Below are 23684 nucleotides of genomic sequence, written 5' to 3'. Positions count from 1 at the left end.
AAAAGCGAGCCCTGACTGTAGGTGGGGGGAGGGGGTGCGTGACGTGACTCAGCTTTCGCGGGCATACCAGAATATATCCAGCACTATTTTACCGTGACTGTGTCCAAACTAGCTAACTAACAAATGGGTAACGTTAGCCAGCAGTTCCTTGCAGGCAAATGTTGAGTTCAAAAGTTTTTTTTTAATTGCTCCTGTCATGTCGGAAGCATTTGTAACCTAAATGAACGCCCGTCAACTAAAATACGTCCCCCATGGACAACAGTGGTGTAATTTACTAATGCGCCATTTCAAACTTCGACTAACGGGATGGATTAGCACAGAGAAAAACACGAAAATGTAGTCATATTCGCAAAGCTCTGTCAATGTGCTGACTTTACTCCATTTTATCACAGAAGAAAATGACATTGTTTTTAAATTTTATCGACAAAAACTCAAATGCACTTTCAGAAGATAACTTACCTCCTCGCCGTGTCTCTTCTTCCAGCAGAATGACGTATCCCTCCGCCGTGGTCAGTTGCACTCTGCTGCGTCACTGCGTCTGATTGCAGCTAGCGGGAAAAAGGTGTCCCTCCACCGCTGGAAGTAGTCCACGCTGTTTTCTATATTGTTTGTCAATAATTAAGTTGTGGTTGAAATACGATGGTTTGTCCAATTTAGAGAACTGGTGAGCACGATAATTATTAGATATTATAGCTTTACAGTTTTATTTTTGACTAATCCCAAAATTATGGTATTTCTTCTGCAGGACCCTCCTCTCCCTCCACCCAGCACCCCGTTTCTTTTTTCAAGGTATAACTTACAGAAATAAGTTAAATCAACACTGAAGGTCCTGATAAAACTTACAAATAGTTAAGACAATTAATTACTTTAACTTTAATTTTCTAAAACTTATAAACTTGAGTTCAACATTCAAAACTTACCATGACAATTTGAGATAAAGAACACAAACAAGTTCACATAACTTAATGGCGCTGGTAAAAAAAAAAAAACAGCCCAAAACCTGTCCTCCCCAGGTAAAACTGCCCCCTAAACTAGCCTTACCAAGTAAAACTACCCCAAAACCTGCCCTTTTCAAGTAAAAGTACCCTTAAACCTGCTCTCCCTGGGTAAAACTGCCCCCAAATCTACCCTTACCAAGTAAAACTGCCTCAAACCTGCCCTCCCCTGGATTTAAAAAAAAAAAAAAAGGGCCAAAATTTCACTCCTAATTGACACTTACCTAGAAAAACTACCCCCAAACCTGCCCTCAATGAGAAAAATTACCCCCAAATCTACCGGCCCCGGGCAAAAGACAGCCCAAAACCTTTCCTCACCAAGGAAAACTGTCCCCAAATCTACCACCCTGGGTGAAAAGTAGCCCAAAACCTCATATCCTCTTGTAAAACTACCCCCAAACCTGCCCTCACCAAGTAAAAAAAAGCCCAAAAAATGCCCTCAACAAGTGAAACTGCCCCTAAACATGCCCTCAACGAATAAAACTGCCCCCAAATCTGGGTGAAAGTAGAGGAGAAAAACAGAAATTTAAAAGAATAAAAAGAGATTTATTTCATTCAACAAAGACACAGACATTAATTCAGCTGTTGGTCAGAGGTGGAATGAATTTTATCCATCCTGCTCCTGGATCAGCACAATAAAAAGGTTTCTTATAAACCAGGAAACTTTCACTCTTCCAGCTGGTTCGGAGTGTTGACTTTAATATGTGACAGTTTTAAGATGGCCAGCAGCTGGATCAGCCTTCCAGAAATCTACCTTTTCCATCGCTCACTTCTAACACTACTGTCATACATGCTGCCTTTATTAGCAGTCGTTCATTTATCTCTCCCTACATTTCCTGCCCAGCTAAAAGAAAGGACTTTTCTTTCCATTTGCTCTCCCCTTTATGCTCTAAAAGTACATTTACTTACTCAAGGCTGTGTGGGACAATAAAGCGATTACTGCGATGTTTCCCACAGTTATTGAACGCAGCACAGAAACAGTTATTGAGGAAGGAAGCGTTACGACGAAGCGTCGCTATGGAAACAGACTCCGGAAGCGGCCGCTGCTACAGTGAGGACAGTTAGGTTATATTTACTGCTTTAGTTTAACTGTAAAACAAAATGAAGCAGCATTTCCTCACGTCGTGTCTCTTAACCCGAAGCGTTACTGTTGTTTTTATTTATTTTGTTTTTAAATTTATTTCGTTCATGTCCGGTTGGTCCAGTCTCGTGCACGAGCGGTGAAACGCTGCTGCTGTGATTTTTCCGCGCGCCTTGCTGCTCATTCCTGGTAAATATGGCCGCAAAAACAAACCACTCGTTCGCAATAATTCGCATCTAGCCTCATTTTGGAGACGTTCACCGTATCCTGAAACCTTTTTAAGTTTGACATGTGAGACCGATAAGTAAGTTCAATAAATTTACAACCTGTGGAGCTTTACACTAGTTACTGAAGTGAAGCTACAGTGGGGTCAGTTCAACATATTGGTGAAAGCTTGTATTGTGTATGTCTTATGTCGACACTATATTGCTGTCAAAAGAGGTTACATGAGACTGAACAAGCTACGTTATGCGACACATTTCTTCAACTAACTTGTTTTTCAGGAAGCATGACATGTAATCTAGTTTAGAAGTGGACATGTGACTTCCTCCCTCAGTATCTTCCAGTCCTCCCGTCTGGTAATGTCCTGTCCAGCTGTCCAGCTCCTCGGTGTTGGGGCCCCGGAGCCTCTGATCCTCCTGCACCAGCGACTGTTGCTGGCAGAGCAGGAGACTGAAGGCCTTATTAGAGACTTGTGTGAACTAGGTGTATCTAGGGACCAAATATTGGAATCTTCAGAGAGGTTGGGTTCTCTAAGTCCCCTGAAGATGCGCTGGACTCTTGGAGATGAGAGCATCCTTTGGGAAAAATATGACTCTCTAGTGAATCAGATGTGTCGCATTGAAAGTCTGCTACAGACCCTCAAACTCACTGTCTTCCGCCTTGAGACTGATAGAGAGCTGGATCCCTCTCACACAGGTAATGTCTGATAATCCTAACACAAGTCATAATTACAACACTTGTACTGTGAGAAAAGGGACAGAACTGGATGTTCTTGTTCCATTTTCCTGATTTGTTTTTCCCTGTGCAGCCCATTTGAAGCAGCAGCTGGCAGCACTGCAGCGGGAGAGTCAGGAGGAGCAGCAGGCATCCAGGAAGGAGCTGATCAAGCTCCGGGATCAACTTCTACAGGCTTACCAGGAGAGAGATGAAGCTCGCACACAGGTGCAGAGGTTGGAGGACACACTGGAGGCAGCTGCTGCTGCTAAGGTAATGTTATAATGACAATTTAGTTCTTATTTTTGTGCACTAGTTGACCATTACTATTAATAATGGTGCCATTTTCCTCATTATCTTTAGTGCAGTGGTAAAGATATACTGTATATTCAGAAACTATTCAGACCTCTTTGTGCTATCACATTGAGTTATGTTGCAGCCTTATGCAAAAATCTTTTTCAATATTTTTTCCCTCATTAGTTTACACTCAATACCTCATAATAGAAAAGCAAAAACAGAATTTGAGAAGTTTTTCAAAATTCATGTTAAAAGAGAAACTGAAATATCATATACCAATCTGGGATTTACATTGTATTGGATCTGAATATCAAACATCATTACTGAGAATTACCACAATAAAGTTTTAATTTTTTAAATTCATCCTAGTGTTTTATTAGATAGATAGTCATTTAATATTTTGTGTCACTATAACTCATTGAAAACGAAAAACTTAATTGGCTTTATCTGCTCAGCTTTTCAACTGATGTCTAGTAGTGCGTGTCCACTGTGAACACGGTGTTCTTTGCAAACAAAACACACGTACCTATATAGATCTTGAAAATTAGATCCTACAAAATTAATGTAACTATAAAAAAGCCACATGACAAAAACTTTTTCTTGTTTATCTTACAAGAAAAACAACCCATGGGACATGAAATGTTGGTGAAAATCTTTCTTATCAGATGTGCTACTTTTAAAAATCTGATGGTTTAGGATTGGTAGAGTCTCCTAAACTGTATGCTTTAGTTGTGCAGTGAGCAGTGTACTGGTTATTGTGTGGGGGTTTTGATTATTACCTCATCTTTTTTTCCAGCTGGATGTGGCTTTGGCAGCTGAGGAGCTGAAAACTGTTAAATTAGAGATGAGTCAGAAACTGATGGAGGTGAGTGGCTAATTCTTTCTCTTTTTTTAACCCTTTATATCCCCTTTCCTCCATTGTCAAGCTTCAAGAGATGTTAAAAAAGTAAATATATTGTTAGATTGAAATTGTCGACTTTTTGTGAATATTTGAACATTTGATTCTCTTTAAAACGATGCCTACAGAAAAAGGTAATACAGTCAAACAAGTGACACATAAAATGGACATTTTGTGTCTTTTTCATATTTTAAATAAGTAAAGAATAGTCTCATAGTGACCAGGTAGTCGTAGTAGAATCAAGACTTCCAAGTTACAGTAAGATGCCAATCATTAAGATCTTCTTGGGAGGTGACAAATGGAATCTGTCATATTTAAGCCTCCTACATTGAGTCTTTGTCATCATGCAAAGATTAGGGAACTCTCTAAGACACTTAGGACAAAGGTTGTGGATACCTGTGAGTCTGACAAGAAATTTAAAAAGATCTCAAAAGGATTTAAAAAACACTGAGTAAAATCAGCTACAAGTGGTCTAGATCTAAAATCCAGTCCAAGAATGATCACTTCAGCAAATTCAACCCAAGAGCAGAACTTTTATTGCAAGAAAACTCTCCAAGAACCCTGAACATTTATCACAGGATCTGCAGTTAGCTTGTTGGTCAGTGAAAATACAGGCAAAGAGCAGGTCTTTCAAAGTAATGTGTTCTGGACAGATGAATGAAGATAGAGATGTTTATTCACAGTAACAGTAGAAATGTGTGTTGCAGCTTTTCAGGAGAAGAACCAAACAACAATAAGGGACTGGGCAGCTTAAAATCAAGGATTCATTAGTTTCATTCATTCATTTCTAAATTCTACATCAATTAAAAAAACGCTTGAAGATCATATGAAGCCAAGTGTTTAAAATTTGAAGCTGAACCAGAAGGAGACTTTTCAACATGATGATGATTCTATGAACACAGAAAATCCTTCAAGGAATGGTTCAAAAAGAAGAGGATTATGGAGGGTTATGGGATTGTGGGTGGATTTGATACAGACTGTACGTGCTGGAAAACACTCAAACATCTTACACCTGAGGGATTTTTCCATGAAAGAGTTGTTCAAAACTTCTGCAAGCTGATCCCAGAATCTGGTGGACACTTACAAAAAGTTATTTCTGCTGAAGGAGGCCTTGCTAGCTTCTAAAGCAAGAAGTGTACTTATATTTACCAGAGGGGAATATTCCATCTGGGAATATTCACGTATAATAAATGATTTAAAGGGAAAGTTTTCCATGTCGTATATCACTTTTAGCTGTAGACACTGTTTCAAAGAGGATTGAATGTTTAGTCATAAAAGGTATATAAAAAAACAACAAATTTGTACTGACTTTTCCACATGAATTTACATTTTATGAGCGCTGTTGAAGTGAACAATAACTATAATCTAATCTTTCCATGGACCAGATGACAGAGCAGATGATGCAGGAATCCACCCGCTCCAATGACGCCATAAAATCTTTCAGTGAGCTTCTCCGGAGGGTTGAAGACATGGAGAGAGTGGTGGAGATGGAGAGAAGACAGGTACGTTGTTAGGAGACCTCACAGGGTGATGAGCATGTATCAGCAGCAGCTAACATGACATCTGCTTCTGGCCTGCCAGGCTCTGCTGCTGCAGACCGACTGCCAGGCCCGGCGTGTGGAGGTCCAGTCTAGCCGGCAGCAACTGGCAGAAGAAAAAGACAGAGGCCGACAGCTGGAGAAGCTCTGTCAGCAGCTCAAAGAACAGGCAGGTTAGGAGAATCAAGAGGTACATATCCAGTCTGCTGTGACTGTGCTACACCCATCGCAAAATACTGCTGCAAGGCTTTTCAGGAAAGAGGTAGATATAAATCATACAAAATGCAGTAGATTTCAGCAGCTACATGCCATTTCTGCTCACCTGGAGTCCTCTCTCACTGGCCTGTTGGCTGTTCCCACCTCCACTCTGCACACTGGGAAAGTCAAGATCCTAACGGAGAAGTATTCCCTGTCAGCCTGTTTTACAAAGTGGGCTGAGGCAGGGACAAAGTAGAAAATCCCTGACTCAGTTTTTCTGAACATGGGTTCAGGTGTTCACAGCTGCGTCTTTTGTAAAGTCAGAGGAAAAAAAGATTTAAAATTTGCAATACAAAAATGGTAAATTTGAAAATCTGGAACTGTGTAATGTATATATATATATAATGTTATTTTTTGGGCCTTTTTCAGCTGTATTGATAGTACAGCAGTGAGAGAGACAGGAAAGTGTGGAGAAGAGTAGGGGAACAAAGGACCACAAGCTGGATTCAAACCCATGACCACTGCATCAGGGACTATTGTCACTGTGTATGGGTCACTGACTCAACCTGTTGAGCTACTGGGGTACCTGGAGCTGTGTAATATTTAATATTTTTCTAATAGATTACTAAAAATAGACCAGAGAGGAGTTTAAATCTGTTACCATATTTATTAAACTCAGAATTGCTTACAATGTTCTAAAGTACCAACTTAAAAGTAAATTTGTTCTTCGCTGAGTGTGAGCAGTAAAATGTTAATCAAGTGACCTATTTCTACGAGGAGTAAAGTGTAAAATTAACTTTTAAAAACCCCGAGTGATTACATAGTGTAAATAAATGTCCAGAGAGGGCCTTTATGGACAGCAAAATACTATACAAAACAGGTCTCTTTTCTTAAAATTTCCACTGTTACACGTGATTTTTAAATGCTGAACTACATTTTCTCTTTGGTTTTCACAGCAATGAAGAACTCCCTTGTGTCTGAGTTGAAAACTGAAGTGAAAGTAAGTGTAGATAGTGAAAAATTAGTAAATAAAACCATTTTATTTTAATTTTCATCTTCTTTAGTATGTGATTAGTAATGGATAGAATGTTTCTTTGTGGGTGAATATTGTGTGTGTTGTGTTCAGAGCGTTCATGTGGCTCATCAGAGGCAGCAGATAGAGAACAATAAACTGCTGAAAGAGGCCAGAGAACTGAGAGCTGCTGCTGACAGACTGCAGGTCAGGACCCTCTGAAGTATTTCTGTCTTCACTAACTTGTGCCACTGTTTTAGACTCCAGGGTTGCTCCCAGTTTCACCACAGCTATGAGAAGAATCCAAATGTCAAATAAACTGAAAGTTACCGTATTTTTTTCCAAGCTTTGGTATATGACTAAGTTTTAATATATTACAATAACCCAAATAGCAGGTTTCCCAATATTAACCTTCCCAATATTAACCCTCCTATTATCTTTGAGGTCAGTTTGACCCCATTCAATGTTTAACATCTCTAAATAAATGATTGACATCATTTTTTTGCTTTGTATTAAATGACTTTTCCTAATTTTACAGCGACAACTGGGTACACATAAAATTAACGTGATGTTATGTTTTCATTGCCCTGTACACGTGTTGTACGCATCAGTGTTCTTTAGGGTTAATTTGACTCCGGGCTTTTAGCTGTACAAAATATAGAAGACATCAACATTTTACACAACTTTGTTTTGGTTGTTTGGGATGATATTGAGGTCATTATAACATGCAGTTTTATAATATTCAAAAAGCTTTAGTGCACTAAACTTTCTGAAAATGTGTTTGTTATACCTGGGGTCAAATTGACACCAGACATAATCCATATTGCTATTCTTGATAACAGAAAAAGTTTTTCATTCCAGATGTTACAGAGAACAAAATATGATTGAAACACCAAATTTTCCAGTTGCAGGTCAGTCAGTGAGATTTTATTGTGATCTGCAACTTTCTCCATAGTCATGTAACAAGTATTCTGGATGTATGAGGGGAGTGGGTTGGGGGGTGTTTTATTTAAGGGCTATTTAAGTAGTTAAACAGACATAAAGTACCTGACACATAGTGCAAACTTGGGGAACAATTTTAATTCTCATAATTTTATGGAGGTTTGAATTGCTGGAGTCAAATTGACCCCAAGGATAGAAGATGTTTATAAATTTGAAGGTAATAGGAGGATTAAAGAGATCAGAGACAGATACTGTTAAAAGTAAAATTAAGTTAGAATTTAGTTAAATGATTCAATTTTAACAGTTGAAGGAGTATCACTTTGTTTTGGTGCCGTTTTGACAACAATTATCATGAAGTGTAATAGGGATGCTAACAACCTCTCATTCCTAATGCTTTCTTCATATATTTCTATATAATAAACAGATCCAGAATAAACACCTTCAAAGCCAGTGTTCACAGCTCAGCTCAGCCCTGCGTTCACTCACAGCAGAGAATGAGAAGCAACAGTTTGAGCATCAGGCTTGCTTGATGGTAGGTACTACAAACAAACACGCAGGCGCACACACACACACACTCACACACAAAACCGTAATGTGACTTTTTGCTTCTCTGCGTGTCTTTCAGGCCGAGAGGAGTCGTGTGTTCAAGCAGCTTCAAGAGCAAGACCTGTTGCTGGAGGCAGCCCGATGCAACGTTCAGACTGAGCTGCAGGTGGCGGTAACAGACAGCGTTCGCCTCCAGAAGGAGCTGTGAGTCTCTCAGCGTAGCTTTTCATACTTAACTTCACACATATGCATTCACTGATAGGTGATATCTATTTGCAAAGCTGCAAAGTCACAATGATCGTTTACAGCTGAGATTGCTGTTGCTACTCTCTCCACCCTCCTAATGCTTTAATCGTCATAGATGGCATGCAAATCAACAGCTGACAGATTGTATTCAAGTGTTAAAAAATGTCTTATTGCAGGGCTCACACATGGAAAGTTTTGTTTGACATACTGGTATGTGAATTAAAGATTCTGATGTTATTATGTGACACTTTAAAGAAAAGAAATCTTCTAAACTATGATGGATTGGATGGATTGGAGCAGTTTAAATAAATTAAAATGGACATGATAAGAGGAATATTTTGTATAGTTTACATATAGCCAAGTGTTCATTTATATTGTACACCTACCCCGCAAAAAATCTTCTTTTCGTAAAGTTGTCAGTTTTCGTAGAAGCTGTTTTTGTTGGGAGTGCTGTCGATCTCTACTGTATTATACAGTCCATTTGTAACTTTCCAAAACTAACAGTCCTACATTCACACCCACTTCACACTATGATTGCTCAGCTGTGTAGTGGTGAGAGAAGAACTGGGTGTCGTTCTCCTTCTAGGTCTGTCTTTTTTGTTTTACTGCTCAAATAGTTGTGTTATTTTTCCTCTGTACAACCCCATGAATCTATATCAATGTCTCCCTATAGAGATTGTCTCAAGATGTGTGCTGTTATCTCTGTCTCGAGGAAAGCCAGCTTTTTACTAGGAATGATTGCAACACGTTCGATTTCTGATGTGGGCAGACGGCACTTCTTAAGAACTAGTTCTGAGAGACCATAACACAGCCCTGATTAGCACTGAATTCTTCAAGGGCAGATAGTGTGCATTTCAGGCATTTTATTTGTGTCTTTCCCTGTCTGTTTTGGTCTGTGTCTTACAGTTACATTACTGGAACTACACTTAACTGTAGCTGTCATTTACGTCTCTTATTTCTCTTTTTGAACTTTGTTTTGTTTTTTAGGGAAAACCAACAGTCCAAGGGATAGCAGGCAGGGTCAGAATAGGTAATGTGAATTGTTTCAAGTTTCCTACAACAGAATACAAAAAGAAGCTGGGTTACATGACAGTGTACCTGTTTGTCCTTAATTGTTCCTTGAGAAAAATCTGGACAAATCTCCAAATCACAGGAGCTCCAATTTTTGATTAAGCTAAAATGTGTCTCGATATACCGTTATAAATGGAAGCATTGTGGTGCTACGGAGATGCCCTGGCGTAAAAATCATGCTCTCCAGACATAAGGGGACATGCTTGTTGAGTACAGACTGCAGAATAAATCATCACCATTCTATTTTTTTTCAAAGGAAAAGAGATTATAAAAACTAACACCTGTTTTAAAATCGTTACTCATATAGCAGTATCTGTCAAAACACTCACAGTATGATTTTTTTGTGTATCATTCATGCTTTAGTGCAGCAGGAAATTAAGCAATCATCTCCAAACATAATGAATATGCAGTAAAGTCATTCCAGATTCAAATAAGACTTCCAGATTTTTCAGTACTTTTGCACTTTTCCCGGTATGTTGCAGAGGAAAAGTCGGTTCTTCCATAATATAGATTTCCTGAATCATCTCTGCCCATTCAGGGACTGTTGGCGGGTCTTTACAAAGCCATTTCCTGGTTATTGCTTTTGTGCTAATAGTATTTGTAATAAATATTTACCCTGCTTTTTGCAGCCTAGTTGGCACATTCCCAGATAAACTGTATGTCATTTTGACTTCACCACAGTTCTACTGTAGCAGCTCACAAAGGCATGACTTGGGTTCTACTTTGATTCTTAGTGTCATCACAAATGTCCCACTGTATCTGACGAGGACATCACTAGAGTTCTACTTCAGGTCACAATTAAATTATTAGAATTATACTGTATCACATTGAACTTCACAGGAGTTCTGCTGTAGCTGACAGTGACCTCAGTAGAATTGTAGTGTACCTCACAAAATAATCACCACATTTTTACTGCAGCTTACAATGACCTCACGAAAGATCTACCGTAGATCTCAGTGATACCAAGAGTTCACAACAGAATCAGTAGATTTCTACTTTTGCTGTCAATAACATCAGTAGATCACAAGGACAGAAATAGACTTTGACTGTAGCTCCTAGTAAAATTAATACCTCGACTGTAGCTCACAATGACTGGAGTTCTTAAACAGATCTAAGTGTTATCATTAAAATTCACTATAACTCACTCGGTCTCCTCGTTTTCATATCTGCCCACTATATGTTGCTGGTGAGGATGTCACGTGATTTTTTTGCTTTATGGTGAAACACAACTGTTTTTTTTTATCCACCATAAAATGCAACATAGGAAAACAGATCAAAAAACTTTGTTTCCAACAAAATCTTAATATCCTCGGCAGCACAAAAAACCCACGTCCATTTCAGGGCAACAAATTCTCCACAGTTTGCATTTTTGATGTAAATTTGAAGTGCTTAAAGGTTTGTTTTTCTGATCATAGTTTCCTTTGTGTTTTGCTCTTTTGATGAGATGAAATCCTGAAGACACACATTCAAAATTCTAATGCATACGAACAAAAATAGACATTTTTATAGTTTTATTTTAAAATAAACTCCACATGGAACAGAAAAACACTGAACTATGCATTATACCATAGTTATCAGTCCCCTATGTCTCTCTTTTTATTTAGTTTCTACCATGTCATGCTGAGTTAGTTGGTCTGTTAGGAGAAAATATTAACATTTAAGAAGAGTAGGTCAGTCATATAAATTGATTTGCTGTGTCTCAGACAGAAATTTGATGTCTTTTATTAAAAAAAAAAAAAAAAAAAACTATTTTAGTCTCTGCCAGCCATTTCTCTGCCTTAATGTAATTATCTAATGAAATCTGTCTCCCTGCACTGCGAATACAGTCACCTAAAATAGTGGTATAAGTGACATTCAGGAGAGAGATCTGTCATCTGATGGTGTAAAAGCTGCTTCACAGTACTACTTTCTTCAGAGCAGGCTGCCAGAAACACTGATGCTAGTGATACATTTAACCTTTTAAAAGATAAAACAGTCACGTAAAGAAGTATGAGAAAAATGTACAAAGTTTTTAGAAGCACCTTTTAATATATTGAATTCTCCCTGTTTTTTCAGGGAGAAGTTAAAAGGAGAGCATGCTCACCTCCTGCAGAGCTCCTCCATCACTCAAGAAACAGCGGCCACTCAGAAGAAGCTACTAGAGCAAACCATTGAGAGACTCCGGGAAGAGCTGAGCACAGTGAGGGAAGCAGAGGAGGCGATGAGAAAAGACCTGGAGGCTGCAAAAAATGAGGTACTTTCTACAAATGCAATGCTATTATTTGTGTGATGGATAATGTTGCACCAAGACATAAAACAACCCCCTTTCATCTGTCTCTGTCCTCAAGTATATCCAACTTTCTTTGACTTACAGCTATGTCTGGTTGTCACTAAGCTGGAGGCTGAAAGAAGTGATCTGGACACCCAGCTGAGGGAGGCCAGGGTAGGATTAGTTAGAATGCTTTCCCACCTCATATGTGTTATTTAATTGTCTGTTATTGAAAGTATTGAGTTCTGATTTGCAGCGGGAGGTGGGATCTCTGAGCTCTGACCTACAGAACCAACAGGATGAGAACAGGAGGCTCATGGGAAAGGTGTCTGCTTTAGAACAGCAGCAGGTAAGAGAAAAGTCACCATGATTGGTCTATAGTTGGGGGAATCCGCAGTTTAAACTTGAACCCCCCTGGACATCTTCTGTCTCAGCCAATCTGAACCATCTTCACCTTGAAGGACATTGTGTGAATGTAGAAGTGTTTCTATTGTGTTGTAAGGACTGAATGTGGTGTGTATGTGAGTTCCTGATAACACAGAAGTGAGGTGGATGTGGTGTCTTGTCCATGTGCAGAGAATTCTCTGTTTTTCCTGTCAAGGTTGTTGTGGAACCTTGCAGGCAAGCAGAAGCTTTAACCTTTATGATGTTCTGTCTGTTAGTTTGTAGCTGTTGTGCATTAGTAGCGGTTAAATACTCAGTTATTCAGCTTCTGTTATGCAGTCCGTTAAATTAATTCATCATATAGTTAGTTTCACATGCAACACCCAATATTTATAGCATTAAAACTATTATTGAAATATTATTCCCAACACCATTGGTGTCATAATTTTTTATGCATATAAGTCAGTCAGTGGTACCAAAATCTTGACTGAGAGAAGTAGTTAGGATGCTCAGATTCTCTGTTCATGTTTTGGTGGTTGTATACAGGATGCAGTGCAGCATGTTGACCAGACGCTGAAGGATCTATCTGACAAGAACAAGCTGACCTTTGAAAACAGGAAACTTAAGGTACAGCACACACAAAAACACTTATTAAAGATCAGTGTTAGCTTCTCATTTTTAAAAGAATAAGTTGTAGATTAAAAAAAAAAAAAAAAAACTTAGAAAAGATTGAATCCAGTTTCCTGAAAAAGGCTTTAGTAAGTCTGGAAGAGTCTAAATTGAGAAAAGGCAGTAAAGTTCATTCATGACTGCAGGCAACAGGAAGAAATTAACAAACTGATGCACAGTTGTTGTAGATTTCAGATCCACATTTCCTTTTTTACAAATGGCCAAATATTTGTCTGACTGTAGCACATCTTTGTAATGCACCTGTGATGTGTTCTTACAAATAAACAAACCTTGGAAGCACTAAGATAAGTTTTGTTGTGCTGCAGATCAGCGAGCTGCTGGGTATTTGTGGACCAGCAGAGGGTGTTGTCAGACCAACCTCCATTAGCAGACTCCAGCTCAACAGCCAGACACCTCGTCAGGAGCTGGAGGGACGAGAACAGGAGCTGGTCACTCTCAAGAAGGACAGGTCAGAGCTGAAAAGGGTTATAAAAACCCTGCATGTTAAGATGAGAAACCTGAAAGTAAATGAGTGAAATATCTGTAAATGCAATTATTTGTGACTGTAATTATGTATGAATGTTTTGAAAGATAAGACATCTTAGGCATTTTAGATGAGCTAAAAGACACGCTGTTTTGCTGCTCTTTTACTGTACCATATATATGACACAATAAAGGAGAATAAAACATATAACGAAGCATTAAATAGGAGTTATTAGTATAATGGAATTATTGATTTAAGCTTGTCAAGAGTACCTAAAGCAATATAACTGATTTGAGTCAAAGTTTGTTTTCCTCCAGGGAACATGCACATATTACGAGAGTATTATTTACACATTAGTGTGCATAAAATATGCATGTCTGGGTCATATACAGCTGTCACTGGTGATACTTTGTGTTGCTTTCCTCTGTGCCAGGATGCAGGCTCAGAGAGAAATCAGAAAACATCAGGCTGAAGTGGAGAAACTCCAGGAACTCCTAACATCTGCTCATTGGAAGAACAACAGAGCTGTAAGGGCACTCTTTAACGGATGCTCGTAATCACACACTTTATAGGAGCTATGTGAGAAGCTTTGTTACAAGAGAAGCCAATCACAAATTCACACACATACATCTTTGATATTTTGAGATAAAAGTGTTCATATTTTGTATTTATTTATATTAAATACCTACATTCATAGTTTCCTTAGCAGCATACAGTAGGTTTCAAAAGGTTCAAAGGTTCTTTATTGTCATTGTTATAAAAACAATGAGAAGCACAGGTTTGTGAAGGTGACTATGATAAGAAAGCCAAACAACAATTTTCAAATATGCAAATTGGTTAAAAATTGGCAAATGTGAAAAAATGAAGGAACCCCGTTCTAAAAATTGACATGATTTATTTTATGATAAACATGATTTATAGAGATTTATTGGTTATACTTTTTCTAGAAGGTCACCAACTTTTTTTTCCAGTACAAATACTTTACATTCAACATCTGCTTTTAAAGACACGTTGCAGTGGCAGCTGAGCTAATAACTGATAATTTGGATAAAACATTTTTGAGTCCTAGATATGAGGTATTTCAGTGTTCTCCGTTTTCACTCTGAGGTGCAGCTTGTTGGCTGTTTAATTTATAAATAAAATTCTGATATAGTGTACTTTTAGGAGTTTTTTCTGCTCTGATGACCTTTGATATACTGTATATGAGGGAGGATTAGAAATCATCAAAATCTTTGTCATCCTTTGGTTCCATCCATTGAGATATAATTTATAATTTTATTAATCAGATTATCTTTTATTTACTCTTACCTCCAAGAACAACACTTGATGAATGACTAAACAAAAGCGGTTCCAAACCTTGCTAGTAGGTTTTTTATGATTAATATGATAGAATATGCATACACACAGCAAAACATCAAAAGAAATTAAAAGGGCCTTAAAGGAATAATTTAAAATTTGGGGTACCTGGCATATTTGCTTTCTTACTAAGATGTAGATGAAAAGATTAGTACCACTCTCATGTCTGTTTGGTGTGTCAGGCTAATGTGCTGTAGCTTCCTAGAGACATAACCCTCTATTAAACCACAACCAGTTGTTTGTCCACTTCAGCATTTCTGCAGAACAAACTAGATATGACGAGTCAATTAATGAAATTAAGAGGTGATTGTAAACAGATTTTTTTCTTTTATCGTGGAGCTAAGCTCTCTGTTTGCCTTTGTCTTCATGCTAAGCGAAGCTAAGCAGCTGCTGGTTGTAGCAGACTTTTAGCAAGAAAATAAATATGCATATTTACCAAAATGTTAAACTATTCCTGTGCATTATGATTTAATGTTGAAGCCCCAAGGGTCCCTTAACAAAATCTAGTGTCAATACCAATAATATTTTTAGTTTTGCTTATGGGGCTTATATTCCTAAATAATTTCCTAATTAATTAAAGGGGAACAATGATGGGAGCATATAGAACTGCAGCCTTGGGGCACTGGGCTCTGGGCTACATAAAATGAAGGTGCCATGTGTAGTTTATTGTGTGTTTTGTGGGAACTTGGGAAGTTTGTTCCCCTCATGTGTTCACAAAATGTTTGTATAATTAAATGTGTGTGTATTCTGTGTGTGTATGTAAAAATCCTCCAGCTGGAGTCCTTGCAGAAGGCCTTTGTTACAGCCAGAGGCGACAACAAGAAGCTGGCCCACAGTTTGGAGCAGGCTGTGTTGACCAACAGCAGTTTACACAGGAAGCTGGAACAGGCTCGAGACCAGTACCAGGCTACCATCATGCTGAGGTACAGTCAGGAAGCAGCCTGGTGGCTCTCTGCTACATGGTATATGTGGATAAATAGGACATCCTATACAGCATGTAATAACAATATTTTCTATGCTCTCACCATATATTGCAGAGATGACGAGTTACGTGAAGCTCAGACAAAGATAAGTCATTTATCTACAGATCTGAGCGCTATAAAGCAACGAAGTAGGGAAGACTATCAATCATCCATGAAGACGCTGCATCGAGAAATATCAGAGGTACCAAATGGTGCAAATCTTTTTTGTTGTTAAAAAAATAATGACTATCATTTCAGCTCTAAATTCTGTGCAGGTGCAAAATATTCCACTGTAAAAGATCCCATCTTTTGACGTCTCTGAGTAAACACCATCTCAGTCTCAAACATGTAGTGAAAAACCTCCAAGTATGACTCTGAAGTAAGAGTTGGCCAAAACATTCAGAGAGATTTACTGAAGTGTGTAAATATGTATGGATATACATAATCTCTATTGAAAATTCTCACCTCTGACTCTGCTGAGTTTCTTTGATTCACAGCAAAAAACTGTAGAAACTGCCAGGCTGCTCATCACAAGTTTTGTTTTGTTTACCACATTTATACTTTTCTCAGAATGCGTCAGCTAATCATTCGTCTATGTGAAGTAATAATAAAACACACAAGCACTCTTCTGGAACCTGATGCCACACGTTTATCTTTTCTTTTTTTTGTGTGCATGTGTGTGTGAATCCTGTTTTCTTCTCTAGCTAAAAATGACAGTCAAAGATTCATCAACCAAGTCAAGTGAACTGTCCAAGACCAATGAGGATCTGCACAGACGGGTGTCTGAGCTGGAGCGTCTAGTGTCCAAACAGAAAGCCTGTATTAGAGAGCAGAGGAGCCAACTGAGGCAGCAACAGAAGAGCAGAGATTTACAGGACAGCTGTCAGAAAGTTGAGGTAGTGTTACTGCACACAGAAATATTGTAGATGTTAAAGAAAGAAGCTGTAGAAGTAGTGTATGATTAGCATTTTTTTTATTCCTTCAGTAACTTCTGCTGAGTTACCTTTAGGCCATATAAGAAATACAACTAATGGTGTCACCTAAGATAATTTAATATGCTTCAGTGTTCCAAAAAATGTAAAGGTGACCAACTGTTGACACTACAGTTCTTCAGGAGATACTGAAATACAGTATTGATTATAATATGTAGTTTCATATTGTTTTTAAAACCTGTCTTTTAAATACAAGTACTGCAATAGAAGCAAAGTTAGATTCACAATAGGAGTATCTTAAACTTACACTACCATTCAAAAGTTTGGGGTCGAAATGTCCTTATTTTTAAAAGAGAAGCATTTTTTTGCAATGAAGATAACATTATTCTGTTACCTGATGGTGTTGAAGGGCTAATTTATGATTAGAAAACCCTTTTGCAATTATGTTAGCACATAAATAAAAGTGTGAGTTTTCATGAAAAACATGAAATTGCCTGGGTGACCCCAAACTTTTGAACGGTAGTATATATTAATTTCTAGACAGAAATGTTGCATCTTTCAGGCTGTAATTATATTTGATATGTTTGTCACTATTAGCCTGTATAGATATTTAGTCTGCTATGCTTTCAGCAGAGGTTAGAAGAGAGGATCAGGAATCTGCTTGAGAAGGAGCAGACCGACGGTAAACTCCCAGAGGTCAGGATGGAATCTGAACAGGTGAGTGTCTTGAAAATGTCTCATTTCACATTGTGTTTTTTATGCCATCTTTATTTTTACCAGTATTCTTCAGTGAAAAATAGGATTCATGCTGCCTTGACTTTCTTTTGGTTCAAGGTGAAGCTTCAGTCATATTTTTTAAATGTTGCTACTCTTTGAAGCCACTGAAACCTTGAGGCTTGTTAGAAAAAGTATTAAGTATCGTAGGCATTTCAGAACAGTCATGAGGAACTCCTGATTTGATGTGTAGGAATAAGCCTTTAAGTACATCTTTATCTTTTTTTTTTTTATACTAAATCCCTGCAGACTTTCAGAGAACTGTTGATCTTTAAAAGCACTGCTGGCTGAATGTTTGTTCCCTTTGATGTGCCCTTTGTAGGAGTAGAAGAAGTGGAAGATATTTTCAGTTGCTATTGATGTTTTCAGTCAAGGTATCCGAGTCCAAATCTTCAGATAATCATAATCAATGTGAATAACATGTTCTATTGATTTGTGTAGAGCAGACAAATGTGGGGTTGAGTTGCATGCTAGGTCTGCTTCACTTCAAATAAAGAATTTCAGGGACTTCAGAAGATTCTCATTCCTTTGGGTTTATTTTAAGGATCCATCCATCCATTATCTATACACCGCTTGTTCCTCATTAGGGTCATGTGGGGCTGGAGTCTATCCCAGCTGACTTAGGGTGAAGGCAGGAGACACCTGGACAGGTCACCAGTCTATCACAGGGCTAACAATCACACTCACATTCACACCTACAGTCAATTTAGAATCATCAATTAACCTCAGCATATTTTTTGGACTGTGGGGGGAAGCTGGAGAATGTGGAGAAAACCCACGCATGCACAGGGAGAACATGCAAACTCCATGCAGAAAGAACCCGGGAAAGCCGGGACGCAAACCAGGGATCTTCTAGCTGCCAGGGGAAAGTGCTAACCACTACACCACTGTGCAGCCTGTTATTTTAAAGATGAAAGCTGGATATGATTTTGTCCTTATAGATTATTTTTGTTTAGATTATTGTTTATTTGGGATTGCATACATATAGAAAAACCTTAAAAAGGACCCTTTGCAAATTAACATCACTGGAAAAACTTGAAACATTTTTAAAAGAATATATAACTCTGTCCTTCTCAGTGCAAACGTGATCACTTGCTGCTCTTATAACTCACTTAGTAGAAGTAAGTCACTTGATAAATGTCTTGTTGCTCGCATTTGGCAAAGAACTTTTATGCTTTTAAGTTTCATACTTAAGAATAATCAACTATAATGTTTGACAAATATTGGCCAGTCTGTAAAGTCTGTCTCAAGTCATTGATTTAATCTCTAAAAACTCATGAAAGTTACATAATCTGATGTTTTTCTGTGAAAGTAAACCCTTTCTGCCCTAAAACTGATAAAATTTAACAAATCTACAAGAAGTTGAGCCCATGCTGTGCATCAGCTCTTCTTCTTTCCTTTGGAAAAACCACCGTGTTTAGATTTCAGATTGATTTTAACCGGTTTAACAGATAATCTTGTATGAAACAGCCACCTGGTTTACACAGCTTGTTGATGCTGCACTGTGTAATGAGTCCTGTTGGTTCCTGCTGGGTTTTACAGGTTATAAGCAAACGGGAGGCAGAGCTGGAGAGGTGGACTTCTACCATCCAACGCTGGGAGGCCAAGAGAGAGCTGGCTCAGATCGCTGGAGGGTACAAGCCTGTGAGGACACAGCTGATAACACAACCACACTGATGGTGACCAGCACATACAGCAGTTTTTGAACGCACACACCTGATCACAGACAGCGTGACAGTGATCCTTTGTATTTATTCAAACATTAAACAGCGACCAACAGAGAGGAAGAGATAGCAGCCACATGTGAACTAACAGCTGTAGAGTCAGACGTGTGTGTGTGATATCCTCCACATTTATCGATCAGAATTTAATGTCAGTCAAGATGGAAACATGCACTCTCTTCAAAACAAGCTGTACAACCTAAACATCTGATATACTTCTCCTCTGTACAAAGACTCTCATTTTTTTGTACCAACAGATTCTTTATACAAAAGTATTTTTAAATAACACTGTGTACAAATGTATGATTCTCCATCTACCATAGTTGCACTTTAATATGTACAGAGTGTTGCTTTGTGGTATTTGGTGCGTTAACTGTGAATATATGAGGTGAGGTCACACACTCACTTTATTCCGGGTGTTTTAAGATCATTCAGAGTTCATCAGGAAATACTGATATGTGAATAATCCAGAAGTTCTTCAGTTTCTAATCAAAAGGACCATCCCATCAGCTTGTCCATTAGGGTCTGAATTCCAGTCAGGAAAATCAATACTGGCTCCTTTTTTTTTTTTCCATCTTTGATTGATAAACCATTCTTCGTGTTTGTATTGTCGGCTGAATGTAGATAGAGACACAAAGATGCTCCACTTGGCGCTGCACTGTGCTACAAATCCTGAGAAAACATCCACCATGAGTCAAGCTTTTTCTTTTCTTTTTTCTTATTTTTAAAGTTGACAAATCTTAAAAACCGTACAAACACTCACAGTGACAAGAGACCAGTGCGGGCAAACAATACAACAGTCATGACAGCTCAACATTGACCATTGCTCTCTGCAGCCACAAGAGTGCAGCATTGTACAAATCAAACTCCAATCCCAAACTGAGACTGAAACGCTAATGTTTTGGCAGGCACAAGGATGCTACTGATCCCAGTTCATTTTAAATTGGTCCTTGTCCAGTTTACATTATGGACTGAAATCACTTCTGTTGCCAATCTGTACTCTTTACATATGCTGGAGTTTTAATAGATGATGCTGTGAAGGAGAGAAACAAGTGAGTAAACATGTTGCATGTAATGTCATTAAAAAACAAATAGCTTATGAATCCTAGGCGTAATGTATGTGAAATATCTGCTAAATACAAAAATAGATGATCTGAAAATAAATTTAAACATAGAAAAATATATATAATCAAATTATATATGTACACAATCAATAGCCATGTGAGCCATGCTTAGTTTGATTAGTACAGACAGTTATTAATAGACAATCAATGTATAAAGTTAAGAAATATAATGAGAATGAAAAGATACATTTCCTTTATGTGTCGTTCATAGGCGTGGATGGGATTTATGTAGTCTGTATCATCCTGTTAGCTCTGGTAAATATGGGATGTAGGAGAGAGGGGGGCGGGGAGAGTGGTGGCTTTAAAGACGAAGTTTATCCCAACAGGCTGGACGGAGAGGTCACCAAACAGAGCATTTGTCCACAGGGTTCATTGGGGAACCCTTGGAACAGTGGAAAACACGGGCGAACTCATCAAACTGGGAGACGCTGCCAATCACTCTACAGGGGGAGGAAAAAGAGAGAAAGCAATGTGGAGATACATGTGTGTCTGTATGTGTGCAACACAGAAACCACCAGACCACAACCTCTGCACCCTTAACTGCAGCCAGGTTTCATTTTTTTTTAAACTGTCTTGGATTCGAATACTATTTTACAGCTGAGACTCTCAACATGTAAAATCATTTTTGCACAAATGCATGACAGGAACGAGCTGCTGAGTGTTTTGTGTTGTGTATGTGTGTGTTGTACCTGTAGTGCTCTGGCGCATGCTTGTCAGTTAGCAGCTGCAAGTAGATGGACTGAGATCTCCTCTTCATACACCAGTTCTGAAAAGACAATAATAGCACAACAATGACCGAAAGTGGACATAGTTTAGCCACAACAGGACAAGGAGGGACGGTCTTGTTCCCAGAGCTGGAAAATATCAAAGTACGTTCAGTCAAGAACTACTCTGAGTTGCTTGCACTTAGAAAATGTAAATTTTCTGCCATATTTTCACTTATTTCTAATAGTGCTTCTGCACAACAATTCAGAGGGAAATATTGCACTTTTTATGGCACTGCATTTGTCTTAAGAGCTGTAATAGGTAATTTCAGAAGACAGATAAGCCAGTGGTTGCAATCTTTTTAGCTGCTGTTTACAAAAAAAAACAAAACATTATCCCATTATGCCATTATCCAGATGTGAGTTGTTAGCAGTTTCACCAAAGAGTGACTTCCTCTCTAAATGTCTCAGATGGCTTCATTAAAATACCCATTGAAGGCCAGAGGAGATAAAGTTATACAATACAACACAAGCTTGTATAACACACTACTTAAATAACAGAACAGTTTTTTCTACTTTTGTTTATTAACTATAATAACTGTGTCAGATTTACCCCAAACTGGGAAACTCTGGACTAAAATACCCAACTGTATATAAAGTAGTTCAAATGAGCTCCAGGTCGACTACCCACAACATAAATTCTTAATGCCTACTTCATCATTTAATATGTAATATGTCACTCAAGGCTCATTACTCTGCTAAACAACTTTTACTTTTGGTACTTCCATTGCATTTTGTTGATAATACTTTGTACTTTTACTGAAGTAAGATTTGCAATGCAACACGTCAATTTCAACACCTCTTGCATCTTGATTGGCTAAATTTGGACATAAAAGTAAAACAAATCCTTGCCAGAAATTGATTTTATAAGCCAAAAGCAGACACTCATTAGGCCTGTTAATTACAACAGCATCCTAAAAATTCTCTTTGGTGAAAATACTGTGCTTTTTCTTTGGAATAAAAATTATTATGCAATTACCTGATACAACTATTGATAGTAAATTAATCTGCAAATAAGTCCCTCCCTTGTGAAAAAACTCATCTTTGTGATACTTATTTGTCTTTTTTTGATGAAAATAGTCACTTCATACCCTAAAATTACTTAGATGTAACTCTACATCATTGCTGCCTTGTTCAATTCTACAATTTCATTTAGCAGACACTTTTATCTATAAACATACATCAAGGAGTAGATGCAACATGAGGTAGGTTGGTAGGCAGCACTAAGGAGCTTGCTAAGTGTCCTCACTGGACAACTGCACCCCGACTGGGATTTGAACCACCGATCTCCCGTGCCAAGGTCAGCGGTGTTAGTCACTGAGTTGCAGTTGTTCAGATATATGGAGTTTCAGCTCTTCTAATCCCAACCTCTCCCTAAACTCAAGCACAACAGCTCACCTAGGACTCTTCTCAAACACTGTAAAACTACTCTACGCTACACAGTGGCAAGTTGCAGTATTGGAACAGACAGGAAGCCGATTCTTAAGAGGAATACTTATACAGAATTCTCCACCAGGATTGTTTTTTTTAATGTTTGCTGTATATGAACCCCAGAAGTCTGAATCCATGTATTTGATACTGTCATCAGTACACTGCAGTTTCAAAGTAGAAATGTTCATCCATGATGCCGACTGCTTATTTTACTCATTGTCTTCCAGCAAAGAAAAAATGAAAATCACCAGAGGGAGTCTATATTTACCGATTAATCATCATATTAAAAGTCAAAAGTGCCATCTCTCCTCCAGTTTAGTCCTCTAAAATGTGACTGTTTGCATGTTTTGTTCATCTTCTGCACTAACAAAGTGAGAGTATTAAGATTTTGGGCCATCATAAGTCATAGGATGTCCTGCCAAGGACATTTTTCTGTCATTTTGTTGGCAAAACAATCAGTATTAATGGGCAGTAAAATATTTTTTTGCAGCCAAATATGTTAAAAGTTAGATATTTAGTTATTTAAGTTACTATGTTCAAAAATCCTTTCTGTTGGCCTGCTGTGCAGATTTGTAGACTTGACCACATTAATTTTGGTTGACATGGCTGACTTGCCCCAAGCTAGAAATTATGCTTTTTATTCACCATGGACACACACACATATGACATTTCAAATGAATGTACGCACGTATACACGATTTTCATATCACTTCCCTGTGGCAAGACTTTCAAAAAATGGGCTAAAACACTCCATGTTGCATTTTAAAGTGTGTCTAGATTTTGCCACTCTTACATTAAGCCATGAATTTCAATGAAACCATTGAATTTCAATGACAAGTCGTAATAGTTACAAGGAGCAGGGGTGGTCTGGTGCTCAGAGACACTGTATTGTCATCAACACTTTCCTTTTTTGATCGCTTCAAATAGTTAATGCATCCATCCACTAATGTTGGGAATCATATACAACTCCTACCTGCCCTCTATGATCAGCCGCTCCAGCTGAGAGTGGCAGCTAAAAGGATTTAATATGTAAATGTAATGAAAGACAGTAGTGTGAATTCTTTTGAGAGGCTTC

General features: G+C 38.2%; 2 protein-coding genes across 4 annotated transcripts in view; one reads left to right on the top strand and one right to left on the bottom strand.

The window, feature by feature from the left end:
* Positions 1 to 2041: 2041 nt before the first annotated feature.
* On the top strand, positions 2042 to 19700 carry ccdc150 (coiled-coil domain containing 150). Of its 2 annotated transcripts, none has more exons than XM_035957650.2 (20): positions 2042 to 2994; positions 3107 to 3285; positions 4106 to 4174; positions 5593 to 5709; positions 5789 to 5918; positions 6900 to 6943; positions 7070 to 7162; positions 8322 to 8429; positions 8523 to 8647; positions 11816 to 11993; positions 12114 to 12182; positions 12265 to 12357; positions 12939 to 13019; positions 13388 to 13530; positions 13979 to 14072; positions 15676 to 15824; positions 15939 to 16065; positions 16568 to 16759; positions 17426 to 17512; positions 19112 to 19700. In XM_035957650.2, exons 1-20 carry the CDS (start codon positions 2658 to 2660, stop codon positions 19244 to 19246), a joined length of 2550 nt encoding a protein of 849 aa, XP_035813543.1. In that variant the 5' UTR covers positions 2042 to 2657; the 3' UTR covers positions 19247 to 19700. The 2 variants fall into 2 exon arrangements, with proteins under 2 accessions (XP_035813543.1, XP_023146924.1); XM_023291156.3 differs by having other exon boundaries at positions 2043 to 2994; positions 17429 to 17512.
* Positions 19701 to 19990: 290 nt separating this feature from the next.
* Positions 19991 to 23684, bottom strand: part of LOC111582477 (endothelin-converting enzyme-like 1) — a 68540-nt gene continuing 64846 nt past the window's right edge. For both annotated transcript variants that reach the window (XM_023291155.3, XM_035957652.2), the window contains exons 17-18: positions 21104 to 21180; positions 19991 to 20854 (exon numbers count right to left, since the gene is read on the bottom strand). In XM_023291155.3, the coding sequence (XP_023146923.1) occupies positions 20755 to 20854; positions 21104 to 21180 (177 nt within the window). In that variant the 3' untranslated portion in view covers positions 19991 to 20754. The remainder of the gene's footprint in view (positions 20855 to 21103; positions 21181 to 23684) is intronic.

Source organism: Amphiprion ocellaris, chromosome 7 (assembly GCF_022539595.1).
Source record: "Amphiprion ocellaris isolate individual 3 ecotype Okinawa chromosome 7, ASM2253959v1, whole genome shotgun sequence".
Taxonomy (NCBI): domain Eukaryota; kingdom Metazoa; phylum Chordata; class Actinopteri; family Pomacentridae; genus Amphiprion; species Amphiprion ocellaris.
This window is presented reverse-complemented; position numbering and strand designations above follow the sequence as displayed.